At 31.4% G+C, this 25,311-nt stretch overlaps 1 protein-coding gene across 1 annotated transcript in view; it reads left to right on the forward strand.

Moving 5' to 3' along the window:
- LOC106460634 (synergin gamma-like) overlaps window positions 1-24,086 on the forward strand; it is a 47,419-nt gene extending 23,333 nt beyond the window's left edge. The window contains exons 7-14 of the mRNA XM_022387388.1: window positions 1,157-1,395; window positions 4,463-5,089; window positions 10,289-10,460; window positions 12,206-13,249; window positions 13,952-14,046; window positions 16,268-16,424; window positions 20,948-21,096; window positions 21,362-24,086. Of these exons, the coding sequence (XP_022243096.1) occupies window positions 1,157-1,395; window positions 4,463-5,089; window positions 10,289-10,460; window positions 12,206-13,249; window positions 13,952-14,046; window positions 16,268-16,424; window positions 20,948-21,096; window positions 21,362-21,601 (2,723 nt within the window). The 3' untranslated portion in view covers window positions 21,602-24,086. The remainder of the gene's footprint in view (window positions 1-1,156; window positions 1,396-4,462; window positions 5,090-10,288; window positions 10,461-12,205; window positions 13,250-13,951; window positions 14,047-16,267; window positions 16,425-20,947; window positions 21,097-21,361) is intronic.
- The last annotated feature ends 1,225 nt before the right edge of the window (window positions 24,087-25,311 follow it).

Below are 25,311 nucleotides of genomic sequence, written 5' to 3' on the forward strand. Positions count from 1 at the left end.
TCATTCAATTTTCAACAGGGATCAGTGAAGCATTACCATAGGGTTGAAATTTACATTCTTTAATGGCATGGAAGAATTGGCCCCATAAAAATGGAAAGAATGACAACATATTCTCTTGTCCTAACACTTTTGCACAGTACTGTAAATTAAGTTTAGAAGTAAGTTACTGTAATGTTGGTGTTCATATAATGTTCTGAATTTACTAGAATGTTGTCAGCAGTAGTTCAGTTCTATGTAAATGAAGTTCAGAAAGTTAGTATTGTAGTGGTCTTGTACATTTAATGTTCTAAATTTGCTACAATGCTGCTAGTAATGGTTAAGCCTCATGCAAATGAAAGTATAAAAAGAAATGATATCACTACTACATAAAAGTTCTCTCAGTATTTTGCATGTTAGATATTAGATGAGTCTTCCTAAACTGTTAAGTTAGTAAATTTCTTTTCATAGCATTTGTATGTAAATAACCAATAGTATGCCAAGCTTTAAAGTATTTTGAGTTCTATATTAGTTGTCAGAAGTAATCTGAATTTTGAAAATCAGTATTTGAGTTTGTCTTTTAAAATTTGATTTATTTTAACAACAGCCAGGAATATCATCAGTATTAGTTTCTTTTTGTTAAGTTTCAAGTTAATGACTTCCAAATTAAATTTGCAAAAACTCAGTTGAAATGTTGTCATATTTATGGTATGGATAAGGTAAAAACTTGCTAATAGCTAGAGTGTAGACTGCTATGTAAAAACCTCCTTTTAGTAGCATGTTATTGTTTTACATAAACATGAATTGATGCTACAGAAATAAACAGTAAGATCTGTATGATTATACACACTGCCCATCCTCTTTTGTACCTATTTTTGAGTTATATACTACAGTGTGTAATTTATGTGTGCAACATATTTTGTTACTGTTTTAACATAGAATATTATACTTTGCACATGAATTCCATCCTAAAAGCCTTTTTTTTTTAGAATTTTTGTATTTATAATCCCTGGACTTATGGAATTAACTGCCTTTTCAGCCTTGCATAAATATTGTATTTGCAAAATGTATATTCTATAACCCAATATTGTAATAGAGAAGTTATCAAGAAATATTTAGTAATCATTAGAATAAGGAAAAAGGAAAATTAATTAACTATTAATGATTTTTATGTAAATAGGATTTCCACCCTGGTGTAGTAAAAACAAAGTTCCCAGCCTTTATCACCAGGTGCAAAAGATAGTGACAGGAGATGGAAATCATCCAATTGATACACAATGTCTTTATCCTATACTGTTGTCGTCTGGACTTCAGCGAGGATTACTAGGCCTGATCTGGGAACTGATCAGTCAAACAACTCCAGGACAGTTAGTTGAAGAAGAATTGTATATGGGATTGGCTCTTGTAGCTCTTGCTCAGGTAAGAGTGGATGTTTTCAACACAAATCTTCATGTAAGCTTTCTTTCTTAAGGTCTTTCTACACATTCTATTCCCATTATTGTACATAATATGAAAAATTCTGAATAACATATGTAGTTTTATAAATTTCTGAAAAAATATAAGTTAAAAAAGATATTCTGATATAATGAATCACCTCTGTGCATAGATTAGCTATTTTTCTCTTGAAGTCAAGCTCTTCTGTCTAAGAGACTTGCATGCCACCAGGCTTGTGAAATTTCCACCTGAAATTCATGTGAAAACATGGGAAAATGCACTACTACCCTCTTTTATTCCTTCCTTATCCACTGTCCCCTTCCTACTTCTTGCCTGATTGCAATGTCATTGTGGTTCTAAATGCTCTTACCAGAGTCCGTATTGAACCTCTAGCAGATGTTTCTGCTCTTCCTAGACACGAGTCCCATTCCTACTTGGCATTGATAGCCATTCTACATGTATCTATGACTTTGTTTCCTCCTGTTTTCTCATTACTGCAGTTCACTTCTCTTTTATCTTGGCTGGTCTTTCTTTTCCTTGTATTCCATGGCAAGGGAAAGTGGTCACTCCTTTTCTCCCATATCCCCTGCTTCAGATCCTCTTTTCAATGCTATTCCTGCACAATTAACTCTGCACCTGTAATGAATGTAAGTATTCATTTCCTTATTTTTTCCTCACCTTTCTTTTATGTTTGGATCCCGCTAGGTGGATAGTGTTGCCTCACTGGATGTATTTACCCAAAATTCAGCATCGGGCCAGGATAATGTAAAGTGCTCAGACCATCTGCCCTGACCCAGTTAGTGACCAATGTGAGATGGGGTGTTCTGCAAGATCACTGGAGTTGTACTTGTGGTATTTATATAACTTTTTCTAGTCCAATCCAAGCTGTACCCATTCCATGGACTATTATGGACAAAGCTAACACCAGAGTTGTACTTCTGCCTGCTCCTCTGGCTATTACTTACTGGCTTTTAAAAATAGGGTTTCCTGGGTATTCATTGCACTGTATCGAGCAAAGTTATTTACTGACTGAAGACCAATAGGGATTCGGGCACATTCTCTGGGTCTCCCCTATAATGATTCCCCCCATCAAGTGGAGAACAGGAGACCCATGCTACATACCAGCTCTTAGCTGCTAGGATGGTGGACCATGAAAAATCCTCACCAACTGGTACCTAACAGTTGGTGCTAAGATGTGAGGCAAGTGTGTTTCTGGAGTGTAATACAGACCACCCTAACATTACCTTGATACATCACAATCTCTAAGTAGATTTTGGACACATAGCTCCTCTACTCTCTGTTTCTCCTTTACCTATTTCTGCAAGGACTTGGTCCCATGGAATATGCTTGCAGAGTAATTGATATTTCTTAATATGCAACTGTGATATATCATTCATTAACCATACTCCTACAGCTGGCATTTGGCCTCTAGAATCTGATAGTTGAGTGGTGGTTTCATAAGTATCCTTATTAGTTGTGTCAACTGTGGTGCTCTTCTCTAGCAACAGACAACTGAGTAGCTGTGCATGGTTACTTTTCATATGTGCCCTTTTTCCACAGGTGATATTGACTCATAGAGACTGATGGTTGAGGAGGTAAACACACATGGTACAGTCTTAACATGTCCCAACCATACTACACCTCTTAGCTGTCCGACGGCTTGTGTGTAAGCTCTCAAACAGTCATGTACATTTATCCTTGCGACACCTTTCAGGCTTCTCACCTCTCCATATCCTTCACTTGGATGAAGAGTATACCCTGGATGAAATGAGATGGGGTCTTTTATGGGTTTGCCCCAGTGGAGCCTCTGCTGGAAGGTGTTGCACCCCCCATGTGTTTCCTTTTAGCATTCTTGACATGAGGCTTATCTAGGTAATTTCTGCACCAGTCCTTCCACTATCTCAATGTGGGATTCTAGTTAATCTGTTTACAGATTTGAGTCATCATATTGAAAGTTAACATTTTCCTTACCTGAAAATATATTTCTGATAGATACTAACCTCTGTGCACATTCCCACCCATTCATTACAGTTTCCCAATGCACTTTTATTGGGTGCTTTTTCAAAGAATGAGGATTTTCATGCGTGAATGTAGAGAAAGCATTTGCACAGGGAGGTGTGGGTTGCAATCCTATTGGCAGAGTGTTTTGGTGCATGATATGTCATCGTGTAGTAGCACAATTTCACGTGTTTTTACGTGAATTTTAAGTAGGAGTTTCACAAGGCTGGTGGCATGCTAGTCTCTCAGGCAGGAGAGCATGACTTCAAGATGAAAATACCTAAATTGTGCTCAGAGGTATCTATTGGAAATACATTTTCAGATAAGGGAAATATTGACATCTCACTGAAGTTAAATTTAGAAGTTAGTAATATTGTTTTATGAAAATTGGGAATATATAAGTATCTGTTAACTTCTAAATAATTAAATTGATTATAATTTTTCCTAAGACTATAATTTTGGTATATAAATTTGAAATTTTGGAAGAATGCTGCATGAGATTTTCCCAAATGTAAGGTTTTTTGTCCACTGGGGTAAAATGAGTGTAAATATTGTTAACAGTGATGGCACCCAACTGATAAAACAATGCAGTCATCTTTATAAATAAGATTGTACAAGCACTATATTTAATTAGTTATACTTGTTAATGCTTAGATTGCTATTTTTGATACAAGTATGTGTAACTTGCTCTGATTGGAAGTTAATATTAATGGATGCATTTTATACATGCTATTCTTTTATATCTTCATTTTTTTGCTGTTACAATTGTGGGATTGTGATTTTCTTCAGTTAGCATTATTATTTGCATAAAATAGGTAAAATGATTTGGGTAATTACATGTTCTGACACTTCCACTTTTTAAATTATTAGAAATCCATATACATTTATATAAAGTAAGTGTTATTGTATTAACTCAGAATGTTATATATTGCGAGAGTTTTCAATTGGAGGAAAATCACCACCATATGCTTTAGTGTTGTTACAATTCTTTTAGATTTTTTTAGTCTATAATTGAGCACCTTGATGTAAATCTTCATGTTTTTACATTTTATAGGCAGGCTACAAGTTCAACAGCATAGAAATTTTATACCAGTTACATCAGCCACCTGTTCCTCTGCTCCAGTTGTTCACTACTTCTGTACCTCAGGCTACAATTTCTACATTACCTGGAGGAGTCTCAAACCAAGCCACAAAGTTTCCAACTTCATCAGGATCAACTTGTACCTCAGTATTATATCCTTGTCCACCAGGAGAACCTGTTGTGTCATCTGTATCTTACCCAACTTCTGTCAGTTCTACCCAGGCAAATTCATCAATCCTTCTTCCTCCACAATCACAGCATCTTTCTACTTCATATCAAGAACAGACTGAGTCTTCCTTTGCCTCAACTCAACATTTTCCAGTACATTCACACATTTCCCTACCTTCATATTCTTCTTCAGGCTACCAAGATGTTTCACTCTCTTCTTCAAAATCACAAACTTTTGCTGTTTCTTCTCAGGCATCTGTTGTAGGCTCTAGAGATTCTTCAGAGATGCATTTTGGTGCCATTGAAGCCAAACCTGTAGTTGATCAACAGGCATTATCAGTGTTGCATCTTGCCAGACCTGTGGCAGGTCATCAGATGTCTTCATTGCCATATCTTTCTGGAATTCAAGCTGAATCTATAGTGAGTCATCAGGTATCATCATCTGGTAGTAACATTTTCTGGATCCATTATAGATCCTTAGGTTCAAACCCTACTCAATATTCACCTTGTGCAGAGTTTCTAATAACAATCACCACTTGGTAAATGTCAGGTTTTAATATGACCTGGGATTCTTTACAGTAGGTGTCTGTGACTTGTTGACAATCAATTTCAATAATAAATGGATAGCACTTAGTCCACTTGTTTTAAAATAAGGTATTCGAAAAAAATCAAACATATGTATAAAACTTCATTACACTATCGGTTATCACAGTTATAGCCAGAGTTTTAGATAATTGTTTCTTTTTGTGAAAATCAAGACAGGGTGGGTTCAGTTTCTTTAAAACACCTTTTTTACAAGACAAGTTATTCTCCTGTATCTATGTTATTACAATACAAGCTGTGAAACTCAATTTAGAAATTGCCTGTTATGGTTAAACTGACAATCATGCAGTTTAACTTCACTTTCACTAACTTAACTTGCACCAACTTGGTCGCCTATCTATATAATATACATTGCTCGACTTAGGCCTAGGACTTTCTACAAACTATAAGATGATATGATGTAACAATACTCACTTAACCCTATCGAGACAGCTAGGGGTCAGAGGGCATGTCATTACGTTTGTAGATTTACATTCAACATTTTATTTAGCTGTCATTATATAAACGTATGTCACTAAGTTTGGTATCAAGTTGTGGATTATAATTAAAATTTTTTATATTATGCATTAGTTAGTTTCTTAATTTGAAACTAAATATTAAAATAAAGGCTAAATATTGATTTTTTGTGTGTGTCACGTGGTACGTGGCCTTCTGGGTTCGGTCAGATTACATTTTATGATGCCTACAATATAATGTCCATAGTTTCGGAGGAATTAGAAACTCAAATGTTTGATATTGGCAAGCCAGAATATAAAATAAGAACCTCTTACCTTTTTAATTTGCTGACATGAGATGATATTTTGCAAACCCACCATATTGGCTCCACCCACCACTTCATCATTTGAGAAGACTTATTTATCTATGCCTACTTTTATATACCAATAACTTTATAATCAATTGAAAGCTATATATTTATTCTACATAATTTTTTCAGTCTTTCTAGATTATTTACGAGAAAAATGCTCTTATATCATTGGAAAGTTTGAAATATTGCTATTAAGGCTATTTTATAAATAGAAAATATATTTTTTAGACCCAAATACAATTTAGTTAGGAAGCCTAATAAATTAGAGGGAATTTTTGTGGTATTGGTATAGTAATTTGTAATTTTCTATATTCCAAAATGCTTATATAAAGATTACAAAAATTATTATTTTTCCATCTGCACATGTGAATTTGGAGGAAGCTGAGCAAGTATGGCTCACGAGTGCAAATAAGAACTTCGTAGCATTGCAAGTAGTAGAGATCATTGTTTTTCAAATATTTTTTATTTACTGTTTTATGTTTGAAGAGAAATAACTGACATTTCAGTATTTATTTGAAAACATTACTTTTCTACACACACACACACGCATATATATATATATATATATATATATATAATGTATGACAGCCAGTATGTTAGTGTATTTTACAAAGTAAGAACTTGTGTTATTTTTCTACTTGTTTACATTGAGGTAGAATAAAAACAAATTATACAAGACTAAAGACTTGGCAATTTAGGAAAAGTTTATTTATGTAATTTGTGTAAGTCCAAGATATAAATTTGTCACTGATCAACTGATCTTAACACATGAAAAGGAACATCTTTACATAAACACTCGGTTGAACTTGCAGTTTGCTGGTGAATAATTTGTTTCTCGAGTTACAATCGAGAAGGCTAAGCCAATACTACTAGCCCAACCAAAATGAGCCATATTTATATTACTGGAAACTACACATTTATTAGTTACCATGTATGCATGATAATATAGGAAACAGGATGTTCGTAAGCATTTACCTACGTTTAAACTTATGCCAATGCTAAATCCTGACCACCAAGTAAGATTACTAGCAAGTTTATTGGTTAGGATACAACTTTATACTTTGTACAGAGCAATATCATAAATAATTTCTCTCACTCTCATAAAAGTACTTTAGACAATTCTTGTTGCAACCATTGTATTGTAAAGAAGCCAGTAAATTCTATCCCACTGTGTTCTCTTTTTGACTTATTGGATCGGCCCAGACTTCCTAGAAAGTCAAACATTTTATAATACCTTAGACAGTTGTCGTTGTAACCATTATACAAGTTGATATATCCTATCTTATTGTGTTTTCAAAGCAGGAAAAATTCTGGGAATTGTGCTGCATGAACTTATTTGATATTGACAACGTCAAAGTATGGTAACACCTAAACAGGAACGGTGATTCATTGCTTTATATTTGGCAGGTTTCTACTTCAGCCACTAACAGTAGAATAACAACAGGAAATAGGTGTAAAAAGATTAGAAGAAACTCTCAGGATATTTACTTGGAACTTTACTGTCCATACTAAAAGGAACAGAGTACTATTCATTTTGTTTCTTCTAATTACTAACTTGTCTACTAGCAATAAAATAACTACAGAAAATAAGTGTGAAAAGGTGAGAGCGTAAACTCTGACCATAAGTACTTTGAAATTTTGTAATCACTACTAACAATGCATTGTATTTTGCAACCTTTATTTCCCTTATACTTTGATTACTTACCCACAACCTAGAGAAATAAGTATAATGTTACAGTACAAAAAATAAAATATAAAGCTTTACTGAAAATAAAAATGTTTGATATTCAATTATGAGGTTTTTTATTTTTCATTTGTTTTAACTGTTTATTATTATAAAAGTAACTAAAACCATAAAAATAGAAAGTTGTTAGGTAAAATAATGAAAGAAAATTATTAAAAACCTTTGTGGGGTATACACGCCAGAAGCTTCTGCATTACACTGTTTGATAGGGTCATGTTGACGCACATGCGCCGTGTAATTTTTAACTTCTGTCGGGGTATTTTTAGTCAGACACGGTTCAAAGGTCAGTATAACAAAAATTAATAAATATAAATCGATTTATACTGTTACAAGATTTAAACTATTTAGAATAAACATGTATGGTTTCCTATTACAATTTGCAGTTATTCTAGAACAAAAAAGGTAATTTAGATTTATTTCCTAACTTTTATGATGGTTATGAGGTCGGTCAAATCGATCAACACCATATAGATTTAATATTGATAAAATATCAAATATAAAAGATTAAATATAAAGTTTTATTAAAAAAGAACGTTTGATGATTATCTAAAAAGGATATAAAGATTACACAGATGAAACATGCCAAATTTCAAATAAAGAAAAGTATTTTTAATCTTAAAATCAAAATTGCTTTGTACGTTGGATAGTCAACATTCTGAAAGAAAAAATCTTGAAACACAATTCAAAAACCAGATATTTTGTGTATGAAATCCTTGTAATGTTTACTAATAATATGCAAAATTTTGTAAAGACTTGTATATATTTCCAAAGATTATAGTACAATTATTCTCATAGATACTTTCCTGGTTATGGGCTGGGTGGATTCCACCCAGTCCGTAATGGAAGGGTTAAAGTAACAAGAAAAATTCAGAAGATTCAAGTAACGTGACACCAATTCACAATAATTGAACTATGCAACAAATGATTCATAAACAGTTATCTAAAGAAACCTGGGATGAATTATTGCTTTTAAAAATACTAAATTTAACACTCACACTTTATAACTCTAAATCATAACTCTTGTATTAAATTTAAATGAAACAATTGTGTATATCAAACAGTAAATTATCAATCAAATTTGAAAAATGTGATTGAAATTCAAGAATTTAAATTTTTCATTGGTGAATTCTCATGTCAAAATACTTATAAAAGTGTTTGAATAAAATAATTTGTAGTTGGAATGTTTATTAACATTAAGCTAAATAACTTATTAATAAAAATGAAAGTATAAGGGTATGAATACTTTAAGCTTAAGTGCAACAGGTGATTAAATATAGGCCATCTCATGATGGAACACTGAATGAATGACAGCATCATGATTGTGGAATACAAAGTTACAACTCTTAAAACATTTCCTTATCAACTGTATTTAAGTCAGTCAAACAGAACAAGGAAGTTTAATTGTAAACAGTAGACATTATTGTTCATTGAGCCACACTTGTTGAATAATGTTTTAAATTTATAAAAAAATAATATTCTAGCTCATTTGTCTTGAATATAATTTTACTTTTTAAGCAAAAACTGTTGTTTTGATACATGAGTAGATAGATACTTTGTTCTTTTTTTTTAGATTTTTTTCCAATTTTACAGGCCTGTGTTATGAAAGTTTGAAATTGTTATTATATCATTTTTATTATCTGTGAATGAGTTTTAATAACTTGAGTATTAGTGGCAGTGTTAAACTCAGAATAAAACCGTTAGCCTTTATATGTGATGTTGAAGTAACTTGTCCATCATCTTGGGTATTCTAAACATTTTATCATAATTTCAAATAATGGACTGATTAATTTATTTTACAAAAATTTGTTTATACTTCAATATAATAGAACCAAAAGGCCAGATACATTTTTTTAGGTGATTTAAGCTTATGCTTAATATGTTGCTTGCAAAACTGGTCTAGCATAGCCCGATGGTTAGGGTTGCGGGTTGAATCCCATCACACCAAATATGCTTGCCTTTTTAGTGCTGGGGGTGATATAACGTGACAGTCAATCCTACTATTTGTTGTTAAAGAGTAGTTCAAGAGTTGGTGGTAGGTGATGTTAACTAGCTACCTTCCTTCTAGTCTTTCACTGCTAAATTAGTGTGGCTAGTGTAGATAGCCATCATGTAACTTTGCACAAAATTCAAAAAACAAACTTAAGAAAACATGTAGAACTATGTTTTGCAACTCAATCACATATATTTGTGTTATTGTAAAACCAGATTTTCTTTAAGACTTGATCAAAAAAAGTTTCCAATCACGTAAAAATTTTCATTATTAAAGTTGTTTTTTGATAAGTAGGAAATTATAGCAAGTTTATATTCAAAGTAAAGAGTGTTTAGCCATATAAAAAATGTGGAAAATGTTTTGTTTTGCTACTTGATTCCTGTAATTAACTATCAACTTATAAACTATTTGCTAGAGAAATTAAGAGAGCTATTTCAAACTTTGCAGATGCCTTAGTTAAATCTGAAGTTTTTTTCTGCACAATTACAGATGACTTCCTCTGTACCACACTTTGCTAGAGACTTTCCCAAGTCTCATGTTGACCCAAATCCAATACTAAACTCCAAATCCACACCTGTGGACTCCTTTCAGTGGGCAAGTACTCATCCTAGCTCACACAATACTTGGGACCCACATACTATTACTTCACTTCATCCAGCAGGTATTCTTACAATTTCACTTTAAGAAGCTAATGTGTGTGCGTGTTAACAGATAGCCTTTGAGAGCTTTAGTGTAAGAGATTCTGAAAACCATATGAAATGTTGTACTTTGCTAAATTGTGTGACTTTGACTGTTGTCAAAAAATATAATCATTTAAAAATAAAAATAGTTATTCTTAGATAGAAAGCTCATTGAGATTAGTCAAGTCTCTTATAAAAAAAACAACAACATAATGCAAAAATTCAAAATATTATCAATCTATAATACAATTTTGATAAAACCTGAGTCATAATCATTTTTGATACAGAATTTTATAATAGAGAAGCCACTGATTTGTGTAAGACATAATGTTTTTATGTTATTTAACTATTTTTTTAATAAGGTCTAAGCTACGTTATGCTAGTTATAGTAAAATATTAGCATGTCCGACATTTTTGTTTTAGAAATTGCAAATTTTGACTTTGGGGATGATTTCATCTTGCTCCAAAAGAAATCATTAATGTTTGTGAATTTCCAGATTTTTTTTTATGATCATAATAAGGCACAGGTAGTCCAACCAGTAGGAAAGTAATAATAGTTTTGAACAAAATAACAATAATTTGACCCTTTAACCTTAATACAAATGTAGTTTTATTGATTTTAGCCAATCACTGCTCCTAAACTTCAGTTGTTATGGTGTGATATAATTACCCATTACTTAGCTTCATGAACACTAAACATGTTCTGTCCTTATAGACCAATATGTCTTCCAGTTTGGAGGAGATTGCATAGAGATCAGAACAAAGAGATCAAAGCTAATTCTGGTGATATTTGAAAAAGAAATGATATTTGTGAATAACTTCAGCTACAATTATAGGTGGATTTTTTTTTATCAAAGCTTGCTTTATCATTTCATACTTCATTTGGATTATAATGTTGCAGCATGATGAAAGAATCAATGTTTTTTGTGGAACAAAATTAGGTAGATGTGCCTAATTCGTTTTGCACTTAACTGTATCAAATTTGGTTTTGCAGAAAAAGCCACTTTGCTAGACTGTGTTTATATTAAGCCCTCTCAACTTAATGGGTCAAGAAAATCACCAAATGGAAATGTTAAAAAATAACAAATAAATGAATGTAAAAAACTGTTTTAAATGTAATTTAATTTATTAAGCAGAGCCTTTTGATTAACAGTTAAAAAGATTGGCTTGTCTATAACTTTGGCAAGATAAAAAAGTTATTGTTTTTTGTATACCAAACCCAGTGAAACTGCATGCCTTGTTTTTTTGAATCCAAATTTACAGCTTTACAAAATGAAAACTTATATGAGAGTTTTAAACATGTAGGAAAACATAAGAATCAGGAAATAAAATCTACAACAAAGGTACAAATTTTTAGTTGTTTCTTAAACAAAAGTATCACTGTGAAATTGTTTGAAATTTCTAACACTACAAAATCATACAAATATCATATATAAAAATAATATATTTTATTCTCAGAAGCTACATAACCTATAGAAAGTTCTTCTGAAGTTTCAAACTATTTCAGGTAATATTTTTTTAGCGTTCTTAGCAAATAAAACAAACCACACAAAAGATGAATTGAAGCATTTGGGCATGATAAAGTTAAACTGTTAAAAACTGGCTCAAGCACTTTCAAAAATTTTTAATGTAAGTAATGACAATTCAATTCACAGCAGGCAACAAGTAGGTAACAAATTACAGATTTAAAAGTAAAACTAAATTAAAGTATATTTTTGTTTTGTAGGTGATAACTTAGAAGATGATGAGTTTGATGAATTTCAGTCAGCTTCTGTTGTGACAACTATCTCAGAAGTGCAGTCACATGATACTTTAGCTACTAGTATATCAACTTTTGGTTCAGTTTTATTGAGGGGTGATGATGATGATGAGTTTGATGACTTCAAGCAAGCTGTTTTTCCAACCTCAGTTGCTATAGCAACTAATAGTGGAGATAAGACTGCTGAAACATTTGATAGCAGTAGCCGTGATTTGATGGCTGCAGAAGAGGACAAATATAGTGTGTTTAGGATGCTTCAGGAACAGGAATCAAGTTCTCTTCAACAAAATAGTTGTTCTCTTCTAGATGCTGGAGGAAATGACAGTGGTGAGAAGCAGCAAGTGTCACATAGTAAGATAACATCTAGTCAAGATGTTGCAGTTACTTCTGATGCTATAGAAAATGAAGAAGATTTTGGGGATTTTCTTTATGCTTCTGCCCCTTCTGTAACTGCTGTCCAAGATGATTTTCAAGGGTTTGAATCATTTCAAACAGAAACTGCTTATCAATCTTTTGGTGCTTTTGAATCTTTCAAAACAACAGATTCAAGCTTTGCTAATTTTGATCAGTTTAACATTAATTCCTGTGGTTTAGGACAAAATGGCCCCACTTTAACCCTTAACTTGGCTTCACCACCAGCATTCCAATTATCGGATGAGAAAGATGAGTTTGGTGACTTTACTAGCAGCCAGGCTACTCTACCCAGAACAGAAACAGGAAGTGAGCTGAGTTACCATGGTAGCAGCAAAGACAATATTTCATTGGCTGAGAGCCAATCCATCTCAAGCCTAGAGCTTCCCACATATGACAGTGGAGGACACAATGGTGAATCCAAAGCATCATTGAGTCGTCATGGGTCCATTCCCAGCTTGGACTTGAAAAGTATTAATCTAGAAGAAACAGATAGTGCTGAAATGATGCAAGAAAGCCAAGGAAATATTCCAAGTTTAGAAAGTGCCTTTGATAAAAAAGAAGGCTCTCCAGAAGCTAATGTTAAGAAAACATACAATGGTCAGTTCATAAAGTTTTTAAGTTTTAAGTTAAACCTCTAATTACAGGTGGTTAGCTATCAAATCAAAGAAGATGCTTATCAGTCCTAACAACCTAGCATTACATGTAAGAATATTATAAGGCTTGTACTGTAAAATCATTAGACTTAACTCAAATTGGAAAGTTTTAATGTTGAATTTTGTTTATTAATTTTAACTATCAAATATGTTATCTAAGTATTTGCCTGACACTTTAAATTAGCAAAGCCATACTTGGTAATTGCAGTTTGAAATTGAGTTTGGCTGTTTTGTGTGATTGTTAAATGTTTGAAGGAATAAGGTTATAGAGTTACATATATTGTTGACTTTTAAATAGTGTCATTATTATCAGAATTTTTTCCAATTAGTCTAAATGTCTGTGATATTTTGTATAAATGTCTTCTTTTAAAATTGATATAGTTAGACTACACTACTACTTGGTGAGCTGAAGAGTTTTTTTTATTATTGAAAATGCTTTTAAAACTAATTTACATTACTAGTATTTGCACCTATTTATTCTAGAAAGTTACATTATGAACAAAAATCATTTACCAAAATTGTTTTTATTAAGTTTTGATTTAGTTCTTATAAAGTGTATATACATGCATTTTCCTTAGATTAGTATATTAGTATTTGTTGTTGGTGTTTCTATTTGTTTCTTATAAGCTCTCTTTCTATTCTCTAGATTCTGCACCACGTTTATTTGTTACTGTGGGTCCTTATATTACATCATCTGCAGCTTTAACAGATCGGTACAGTAGCATTCGCACTAATTCAGAGGTAAAGATATTCAGTGTAAAGTAAGATACAGAATGATGTTGCCTGTCTCTTTTCTTTTTTTACATATATGTGGATTACTCTTAAAAAGAAGTTTAGGAAGTCAAGACTCTCTTCTTACTGGTTTAGGAAGTGTAATGTATAACTAATTGGCCACTTTTTACTGCTATATTCAGCTGTTATACACCATAAATTATCAGTACACGTTGAAAGGGTAAAAAGTGAAAAACACACAAAATATGCTCTTCTTCATCCTCAAAATTGTTATGTTGCTTTTCATCCAAATTCCACTCAGTTGTGTCTGATTGAAGAATTGTTTTGAAAAAATAGAAATTGAAGTCAGGTGAGATTTGAACTTGCAGTTGTGCTTTCTGGGCTGGTGCTTTATTTAGCTAAGCTTCTATATCTCTGATGCAAACTTTCATTACTTTATAGGGATGGAACTTGGCAGGGCTCTTGAGCTATGCCATTTCAGTTTGTAAAGCTTATTTATTATGCCGAGTGCTTTTATTGTTGAAAGTTCCCATTTAAATAGTTTTAGCAACAAAAATTTTAAGGGTGAAACATCATTTTTATTTTTGAAAACTTCAATTGCAAGTTCCATTTTGTTTTCTTGTGTGTGTGGGCTAAAATGAAGTGTAATAAAGCTTTTGGAGGTCAAAGAGCATACATATTTTGGTTTATCAAAAAATGACATATGTAAATGTCTTAGAAGAACATTAGCTAGAGTAACTAGAATCATGAAGTATCATGTATTGACTGGTAATTTGAAAATGTTTGTGGCCTGAAATTTATTTTACTCTCAAGACTGAATAAGTCACAGTTGCACATAAATAATATATGCTTTATAAGCTCTGTATTATTATTAGTGTTGATTTACATACATTACTGAATGTACTGATGGGTTCTTGAAGTAATTGAACTTAGTTCTGACTTGTTATTTTGAGTCCTGATGTTGTATGTATGTATTTAATAGTGTAAGTTTATTTCAAGGTGGATTTGGGCAATATAGTTGACAGGTGGACTGTTTCATGTATTTCTTCTGCCTTGTTTGATCATAAGAATGGAGTTGACAAGCCTTGTTTGAATCTGTATGATACCATAAAATTAATTTTTAGTGACAAATCTACTTTTCTTTTGAAATAACCACAAAATATCCCCCCCCCCCACTTTAAGCTTTACGTGCATTTTAAAAGTGACAGTCACTTCCTTGACATGGTGCTGCTGACTGACCACTTTCCCTCTGGTCAGTAGTTCAAAATTAAGGGGAGCAGCAGATAGTCTTAGTAGCTTTACCTTTATTACAAATACGAATAGTTGTGAGATAATGTTTTTGGTTTGGTTCTGTGCTAGCACGTTATGAAGGACTTGATACAGAACCTGAAACATCATACTAATAACAAACTAAAACAGGAAAAGTCTATAAATTGTGTAGTTTTATTTTTCGTGTTAAATAATTGTTTATTTAAAAGGATAGGTTGGCCATCATGCATTAGCTGAGCAGAAAAATATTAAAATGCATCACTTATATTAGTTTTGTACTTTCTGATTAGGCAAATGCTTAAAATCTGTGCTAAGATTACATTTTTCTTAAGTTTTAGAAAACTTGGAATTGTTATACTTTGCTTTTAGACTTTGAAAAATTTTAATTCTGTACATTTTTGTGTTATCTTGCAGTTTTTGCCTTTTCATTAACTAAAACATTTTGTGCAAGTTCTAACTTGAGAAATAAAGGATTATATTTTAAAGTAAAAAAAAAGTTTTCCAACATACCAAACGGAGTTAAGTAGGGAACTTTAGAAACTAAAAATATGTTATTACCAAGAGCCTTGACTTTCCACTGAGTATCAGGCAATTTAATGTTGGTTAAAAATAGCACATATAAAGTAGAAAATAAAAAAAAAACTGCTTCTGGATCCTAAAACTTATGTTTTCTATTAATATAATCTATGAATCTGAGAAATTATTTTCAATTACATTTGAAGATAAGTATTGAACTTATATAAATTTAGAAGGTCAAATACTCAGAACATTTCAGAGTTAGACAGTTCTTCCAGACCAGGTAACTTCCATTACATCAGGTCTGCTACACCCTTCTGGTTTTTGAAATTTGTAATTGACTGTATTAACCAATAAAACATAATAGTAGTATTAATTTATGCATTCTTTAGATTATTTCATTTTTTTTTATGACCAAAAAAACACTTGTTTTGTTTTTCTTTAGAGTCAGTTTGAGGATGTTCATGTGTCAGAGTGGAATCGTTGTCTGACCAGCTGTCAAAAACTTCTGTATGGAGGATGGCAAGTCTTCCATCAGATGCCTAATAGTTTAGTGTGCAGTGAAGTGCTATCAACCGAGGAAGGTTCTGAATACATTAAAAGTAATTAAAAGATTATATACAGTTTTGTCAGTAAAGGAACAAATCTCTGAATGGACTAAAAGTTAAGCTCATTGATAGTTTTTATTTACTTGGAGAATAATTCTGATTACATGAAAAATAATTGTTGTTTTGTGCACAGAAGAACAGAAAGAATAGAAATATCACTTTTTTGTGTTCATAGAAGAATCAGGAACTGAGCAGGTCCATCAAGGGGTACTGTCATTTTTAGTCAAAAAAGAAAACTAAAAAACAAACTAACTAGGCTTTTACCTAGTGGCGTAATGTTAAAAAAAGAAGAAAAAAGAGATGAGTATTAAAACTAACCTTAATCCTTTAACCCTTTCCATATGGGTCATGGGTGAAAGGCCATGTCATCGTGTTTGTTGACATACATTCAAGATTTTATTGAACTATTATTTCATGAATTTATGTCAATGAGTTTGGTATCAAACTGTAGATTATAATTCAAATTTTAGTATTTTACAATACTCAGTTTTTAATTTAAAAGAAAATATTAGAAAAACACAGTTAAACATCGATTTTTGTGTGTCACATGGTATGTTGAATGCAGCACTGGTTCAGATTAGATGTTTTTGATGTCAAAACACTAAGTCTATAGTTTTGTACAATGTGGGAACTCAAATTACCGATATTGACAAGCTAGAATATAAAATAAGAACATCTTGTCTTTTCTGTTTGCTAAGATATTGCTCAGGTAATAAATCAAACACAGTGGGACCCTGCCCACTTCTTTGCAATTTTGGAAACGCTCCTTTATATATACACTTACTTCTATATGTGATATGAATAACCAATCGAAAGCTCAAAATGTTCACCTTGTGGCTTTCTCCATCATTTTAACGTGTTTGGATGCCATCTCTTTCTTTTGAACCAAGATTTCAAGGAGGTAGGTTGTGTCTTTGGTCTGCTCGAAATTTAATATTTGTTTAGACTGAAATATAGCTTAGTTACTAAGCTTGACAAATTATAGTTTAATTCTATGGTACTGATGTAGTAATTTATTATCTTTTGGTTATTCAACTGTGTATATAAAACCTAAAATAAAAAAGTTCATTTCATATCCTCCATGTCCAAAATTTTTAAAGGCTTGGCAACCTATGTCAAGCAGCGACAGAGTAAAATGGTCCTAACTAGAAGAGATAATTGTTTGCTTTACTTCTTTATTTACTGTTATATGTTTTAAGAAAAATATGTGTAAGAACTTATTTCTACATAGCAATAATCTATATACGTATACAATGTCTAATAATTGAAATGTGACTGTATTTTACAAAATACTAGTCTACTAAAACACAGCCAAGATAGGTCACTTTGTAAAGACTAAAGGTCAATTTTATATTATTGAGTACGGTAACATGAGTGCACGTGTGCCACATCGTTGTAACTTCAGAATTGTTAGCCAGGCATGGCTGAAAGGTCAATATAATAAAAATTATAAATATATATAAATGTATAATGTTATGAGATTTAAGCTATTCATTCTAAATATTTATGTTTTTGTGTTATAATTTGTGTTCATTGTAGAATGAAATAGGCATAATTTATATTTATTTCCTGATTTTTTTAAGGTGGTTACAAGATCAGTCAAATCAACCAAACTCATACAGAGATTAATTACTGAAAATAACAGATAAAATATAGTTTTTTCTTAAGAAATGTTTAATAACTATCTGGACATTATAAAGATTTCACATAATAATTTTCTGATGCACAAAAGTATTTTTAATCTGAAAATGAAAATTAATTTGCATGTTGGATAGGCAACATCAATGTTTTACATCAATTAAATAAATGGTCAATAAATCACTTAAATTTGCTGATGATATTAAGGTATTGGGTGTTAGTGGCTGTGAAGAGGATGTTGGTGATTTACAAAAAGATTTAGATCATTTAGTGAGTTGGGCAAATAAATGGCAAATGGGTCTTAATTATAATAAATGTAAGATAATGCATGTGGGTTATCATAATATGAATTATAAGTATAATTTGGATGGGAATAACCTTAACAATGTCATGAAAGAAAGGGATCTTGCAAAGTGTAATAGTTGATCAGTCTCTTGACCCATCCAAGCTGTGTGCTGTTGCTGGTGGTATGGTAAATAGGATTTTAGGTTGTATGTACAGAAATATTGAATACAAGTCTAAAGAGGTTATAATTTCACGGGGGAGTAAGATAAGCAAATGCTTTGTTCCTTAAATAAGAAATCGGTAAATGCAGCTTGCCCTTGACTATGTTACTGTTCTTAACCTATTCAAATAAATAAGACGTGAAACAAATTTGAAAATTTTTATCCTCTATATTTTTTCTATTCATTAAAGCTATCCTAGTATCAATTAAAACTTATTTGAGAATTGAAGAAAACAAAGGATGCTGTCATGGAAACATGGAATGGAATACTAGTAAAACTAGATATGTTAAAATCTTTTTAACAGCAAGATTTTGGTCCTATTCTTGGGACTGTTTGATGGCTAGCTGAACATTCTGTAGACTTAAGGTAGCCCTAAGATACAACTGAAACTTGTTATCATAGAGTTAGTAGACTATATTTAGGGATGGACAAAGTACTCTATAGGCATAATACAAGTATGCATGATAAAGTTTTACTTTAAAAGATGATTGCCATTCACTTTCATTTGTTTCTCTTTTCAACACTCTCAAAAACAAGGTAAAAAACCATCGCTAAAATACCAAACCAGAAAGTGACCAACCCACCAAATTGTTCATCTTTCTTGTTTCAATCAAGATAACTCAACAATTACTTTATCACTAATGTTAGTTTACACCTAAATCCACTCTGTGTTTCTGGGCAGTGCATAATGTCATCGCTTAGTTGTAATAACTAGTAGTAATTTAAAAAACACATAATTCTAGTGTAAATGATGTTATCATTACCTGTTGACGTTACTTTTTTTTACAGAAATTTGGTGTTCTTTTAAAAAGCTTAAGTACAGGATTAAACAGGAATTACCAGCCAATAATAGATGAAGATTAGGTGACTGTAACATGTAGAATACTTAATGCTTTGTACATTACATTGGTGTCTTTAGGGAGCCAACCTCTATATTATGTATGAAGTGAAGAAGTAAAAAAAAATCATTACACATAATATTAAGTTTTATTACACACATTCATCAAATACACTAACTTTCAGTCATGGGAATAAAATGTTGCAAAACAAGTAATATAAAACATTTAGTAAATGTAAAATGATGTTGGGATGGCAGTGCCAAAAATACTGCAAACAAGAATATAGGGATGATACAGCTATACATAGATCATCCCTACATAACTTTCAATATTAAAATTTAATGTTATACTGTAAAATGCATACTTGACTTTAATATTACCACAGTTGGAAGTTATATATTCCTGACTGTTGGTATGCAGTTTATTTGTTATTAAGTACAGGAGTATTTGATAATAGGGATTGCGATGAAACAAAATGACAGCCATAAAAATTGCCAATTTAAAACTACCTTTAAAATGTCTTAATGTTAACAATGACTATTTCACAGTATTGGCTAAGCAAAATTAAAGATTATTGTACTTATAAAGCTGCTGCCTAAGTCACTATATATACGTGTTTATGGAGTGAATCAAAATTTCCCTGTTTCAACAAATTTTCATTTAAGTAAGTAAATGACCCTTCCAGACAAGTGTAAAAAAAATTATGAACCTTACTGCTCTAACTCTTTCACCTAACTCTTCTATACGGAGTCCCAATGATTTCTTTCTTGTACAGAAAAGGATGTTACTATATATAGACACACATATACATACATACATACATACATACATACATACATACACATACATAAAATAGACAATGTGCTACTTTGGGCATATAATTAGATTTTAAGGTAGATTGGTAGAGATCCTGATGAATAATAAATCTGAATCGGGTATATAGGAGCCTCATGCTTGGTATTCTTGGTGCACAAAAACATAGCTAAAAAAAAAGAAACAAACAAGTATAATAACAAATTTTTTAATTTTATAAAGCCAAGTAGGAATTGGTATATACATAATCTAGCTAGCTATAATAATATAGAAAGTTTTAATGCTACACAAAGTATTGAAAGAAGAAGGTCAAGATCACAAAAACTGAGTTATTAAAATTTAAAAAAAAGTGTCAATATAGTTTTGACCATGGTTTTGCCAGTAAGGCATCATCAGGTATTGATTGTAATAAATGAAGTGTTTGTGAAACATACAAATGTCTTTGTTTTCCTCATTTTTGTAATTATGGAGTTTTGCCAAGTACCAACTTTTCAAGTATTAATTAAAAATTTTTGTTACAGTGAAAACTTGATGATGCCAGAACAACTCTGATGTAATATTCTTGTTTTTAAATTTAATCATTGTTTTACCTCAGCTTAAATCATAGTAAATTTTTATTTAAATACTTTCTTGCATGAGTGTGAAGCTTTGGATTAAAGTGCATTTTTTTCCAAGATATTTGAACTTCATTCTCTAATAAACACATATTGTAATTTTTTAGATCTTACTGAAGTCCAGCGTGTGGTGCAGCGTATTAAGTTAGCAATACAGATGTCTGGAAAGGAGACTGATGAACTACAAAAGATACTACTAGATACTGATTCTACCTGGCAAAACATTCTGGTTTTTATTGCAGGAACTTCTCTCATGGTGAGATATTTTCTTAAGTTTTTTCTAGATTTTATAATAAAAGTAAGATATATTGAATTATTTTTAATTATTAAACAGTGTAGATATTCAATTAGTTCTTACTTGATATTGAATATAATTCTATGTAACATATTTCAGTAGATAGAGTAAAACTGATACAAGTTGTCTTTAGGCTAAGATAAGTATATCTTCAGTTTAGTACAAGGCAATTGAAATTTTAAAAGAAAAAATGTCTATAATTTCACAAAATAAAACAATCTTGCAGCCTGAAGAGGGTTCTCTGGATTTTTCTTCTACCATCCTGCCACTAGACCCAGAGGATGTGTCAAAAGCTTGTGGAGTGTGTTTGTTGAATGTGGAAGGCAGAAGTAAAGCTTTTGACAGAGAGCAAGACAGTTACAAGCTTATGTATGGTGGCCGTCAGTATCATGCAGCCTGTGCTAACTTGTGGGTCAATTGTGTGGATTCCCTCCTTCCAGCTTTGCCCCTTCCTCATTTACTATAGGCACCTAGCAACAATAATAATATTCTCCGATATCATGGAATAAAAATTCTGACTATATGAACAAGTCGATATAGATTGGAGCTGTGAATGCTTGGCTAGAATATACTACACAGAGGTTTACTTTATCTTCAGATATTTATTAAAGCTCAATTAAAGTATGTAATGAAGAACTACAAATAATTGTTTTCAGCCTAACGAGAGTTTGAATATCTTTAAATTGATTTTATCACTGAGAAGAAATTTAATGTTGAAGGTAGAAATATGTTCAGTGCATGAAACTTTCCATAAAGAACCAACGATCAGCTTCTAAAGATCATATATTCAGCTGCTTTTCACAAATAACTTCTATAACAAAATATTAACATTTAACCACATTAACGAGAAATAGCTGTAACCTCTGGATGTCGTCCTTGAACCGTGGTATGAAATACTAGTAAGACTTGACACATTAAAACCTTTTTAATAGCAAGATTTTGGTCCTATTCTTGGGACTGTTTGATGGCTAGCTGAATATCCTGTAGACTGAAGATAGCCCCGAGATACAACTGAAGCTTGTTATTAATTGTATTAACAAGGAGTAATCTGGTGTTATGTATCTAATAAAGAAATGGCTACCTTTAACAGATAACTGGAGGTTCAAGACTGTCAGTCTCTTTTAACAGATTACCATACTTAAATAGAGGTAATTAGTTTCTTTTAACAACTACAGTAACAAGAAATACATTTGTATTCTTTTAAACAATAAACTCTATAATAAGTAGTAGTTTCATATTTTTAAACAAGTAACACAAGTAACAAGAGATAAATGCTACTAATAGTAAACCCTGTAAGATGCACAAAAACATTGGTTGCTTTTTGTAGACAAAGTAAAAAAGGGGCAAAATTAGTTATTTAATGAAAAAAAAAGGGGAGGTAAAGGAAGTTGTTTTTGGCAGATGATTTGTATTGTGTGGTTGTTTTTGACAAGCAACATTGTTTAACAAGGAATATAGTGAAGCTTAATAACATGGTTTGAATATAGGTTTAATTTCAGTAAATCAATTTATGAAGCTATTAATATAAAAAACTTTATAAAATTTTTGTTTTAGTAGATAAATGAACCACAAAATATTTGCCATTCTAATATCCATCCACTTTACAGTTAGGTACTTGTATTATTACTAGATCTTAGTAGAATTGTTTCACTGTTTTCATGTAGGCTGATATTTCTCTATCTACGTGTACTTAGTCAGTATTTAACAATTATTCTTTTGGTCAACCTTGTCATATATTTGTAAAAACCAAAGTTATTGACCTAAAATATTTTTAGGTATTAGAATTGTGTTAACATGTTTATGTAAAAATTATATATACATATATTTATATATTATAGTTTGTTCTGATTGTGCTTTCTTTCCTTTAATGTGAGAGAGCAGCTTCACATTGAGGGCTAATTTTAAAATTAGAAAATGACAGAGCAATCAATATGTGGAGCTATGTGAAAAAATAATGCATAAAATTTCACAAGATGTAGAAAAAAATTGTTAATGAAATAAATTTTTTTATTGTCTTCAAGTAATATAACTAGTTATCAAATTTTTGGGGATGCCTGTTTTGGTTTATAAGTTTTCTATTCTGAAACTGGATGATGCTATAACCTTTGGGAATGTAACTCTTTCAAAATGTCTCAGTACTCAGGTTTGTATGTCATTGAATGATGCTTATGATGTATTGTGCTAGTTTATGCATTGGAGCAAAAAATATTGCTATTTTAGTGAGAGCTGTAATGTTTTTCAGGCGGTATTTTTATGATAGCTGTTTAATTGTTGCAGATTTATACATTTACTTATGCTGACTTAATTTCATTGGTTTTACATGTCAGTTTCCTGTGGATTATTTCTTTGTAACATATGCTAAGAGTTCATCATTCCATTTATGTAGAAAAATTAATACACATTTTTTGTGTTGCAATACACAGTTTCTTTATATGGCCCATCCATATGTATGCATTTAAATTAAGATAATTTTGAAATCATGATTATGAAACAAAATACATACAGATTAATTGAAATTTGATGTTTGAAAGTAAGAGTTTGTATTTTAGTAATATATATGTAGAAATTAATATTTCAATTTCTTTTCAGTTTTGTTTGAAAGTATGTGACTAACAACATAAAAGTGTGAGAAGGCAATTAAGACGTGTTGATACCTTCAGCATGATCAAAACAATTCAATTTTTACTAATTTAGTACAAACCTATGGTTTAAAGTTGACAGCAGTTGATCTGCTAGTAGATGTGTTACGTATCCAGCTTGATAGAAATGCTTGTTCTACAAATAAGTATATTCTGTTGGAATTTAAAGAGTTGAAAAATATTTGTTCATTTACTACACTTGTACTGGAATCAGTTGTTTGGAAGAGAGAGTTGGTCTGTTAAAAGACATTTGTTGAAACCCACTTAAAAAGGACTTGCTAATAAACATGCATTGCAATCTTTGGTTTGAAAGAGACTTGTTTTATTAATGCACACATTAATGTGCATTTTGTTTCAAAATAAACATGTTTAGTGTATTGGTTTTTATAGACTGAAAGTTATGATTTGTTAATATATGGAGTTATTTATGGTTTGAAAGATGCTAGAATTTAAAATTGAAGGCAGTTGATCTGTCAATACAAAACTAACTAAGCTAAAATTTGAAAAAGACAATTGTTATCATGCTAAGATACTTGCAGTTTAACTTCTTGGTTTGAAACAGGTGGTAGTTTTGCCAGTAAAAAAACTTATATACATACATATATAGTCAAAATAAACTCTCACTGGTTATTATTTTTGTATGTCAACTTTAAATGATTTTGTTCTTTCAGTATAAGAACTTATTTGCCACCTGGCATGGCCAGGTGGTTAGGGTGCTCAACTTGTAATCTGTGGGTTCGAATCTTCATCATACCAAACATGCTCGCTCTTTCAGCCATGGAGGCATTATAATGTGATGATCAATCCCACTATTTGATGGTAAAAGAGTAGCCCAAGAGTTGGCGGTGGGTGGTGATGACTAGCTACCTTCCCTCTAGTCTTACACTGCTAAATTAAGGACGGCTAGTGCAGATAGCTCTCGTGTAGCTTTGCACAAAATCCATAACAAACAAACAAAAATTTATTTTAACTTTATTTTAATGAATTATGTTGTTTTTAAATCATTGAGCTTATTTAGCAAAATTAGCTAAGCCAGCTATAAAACCTATTTATGAATCTGCTTTAAAGGACCAGTGGAAACATTCGTACTCTAGATTGTGAAAGTAAAGGAATTATTGGTATAGATTCTTACAAAGTAAATTTCCTCAAAATTACATTTCAGTCTAATATTCTTGATTTAAACTCATTTATGGAAGACTCAGTCACAGATTTACTCACATTAGCAACAATGATGATTAGTGTTAATTATGAGTAGCTGCCTTAAATATATGAAGTGTTTTACAACCATTCTGTTGTTTGGTGTTAAACTTTTAAATAACATCCCTTCCCTTAAAAACTGAATTAGAGTTTAAAAAATACTGTCTTTAAGGCTGAATAATTCACAAGAATAAATTAATAGCATCGATGCTGTATATTCTTGAGATTCTTATATGAGTATATAAATATTGTGTGATTAAAAGACACTTCAAAACACCACACATATAATATACACCTGGAAAAAAGTTAAGCACCCCCGTGTTTTTTTCAAGTGATTCAG

Source organism: Limulus polyphemus, unplaced genomic scaffold, assembly GCF_000517525.1.
Source record: "Limulus polyphemus unplaced genomic scaffold, Limulus_polyphemus-2.1.2 Scaffold806, whole genome shotgun sequence".
NCBI lineage: Eukaryota > Metazoa > Arthropoda > Merostomata > Xiphosura > Limulidae > Limulus > Limulus polyphemus.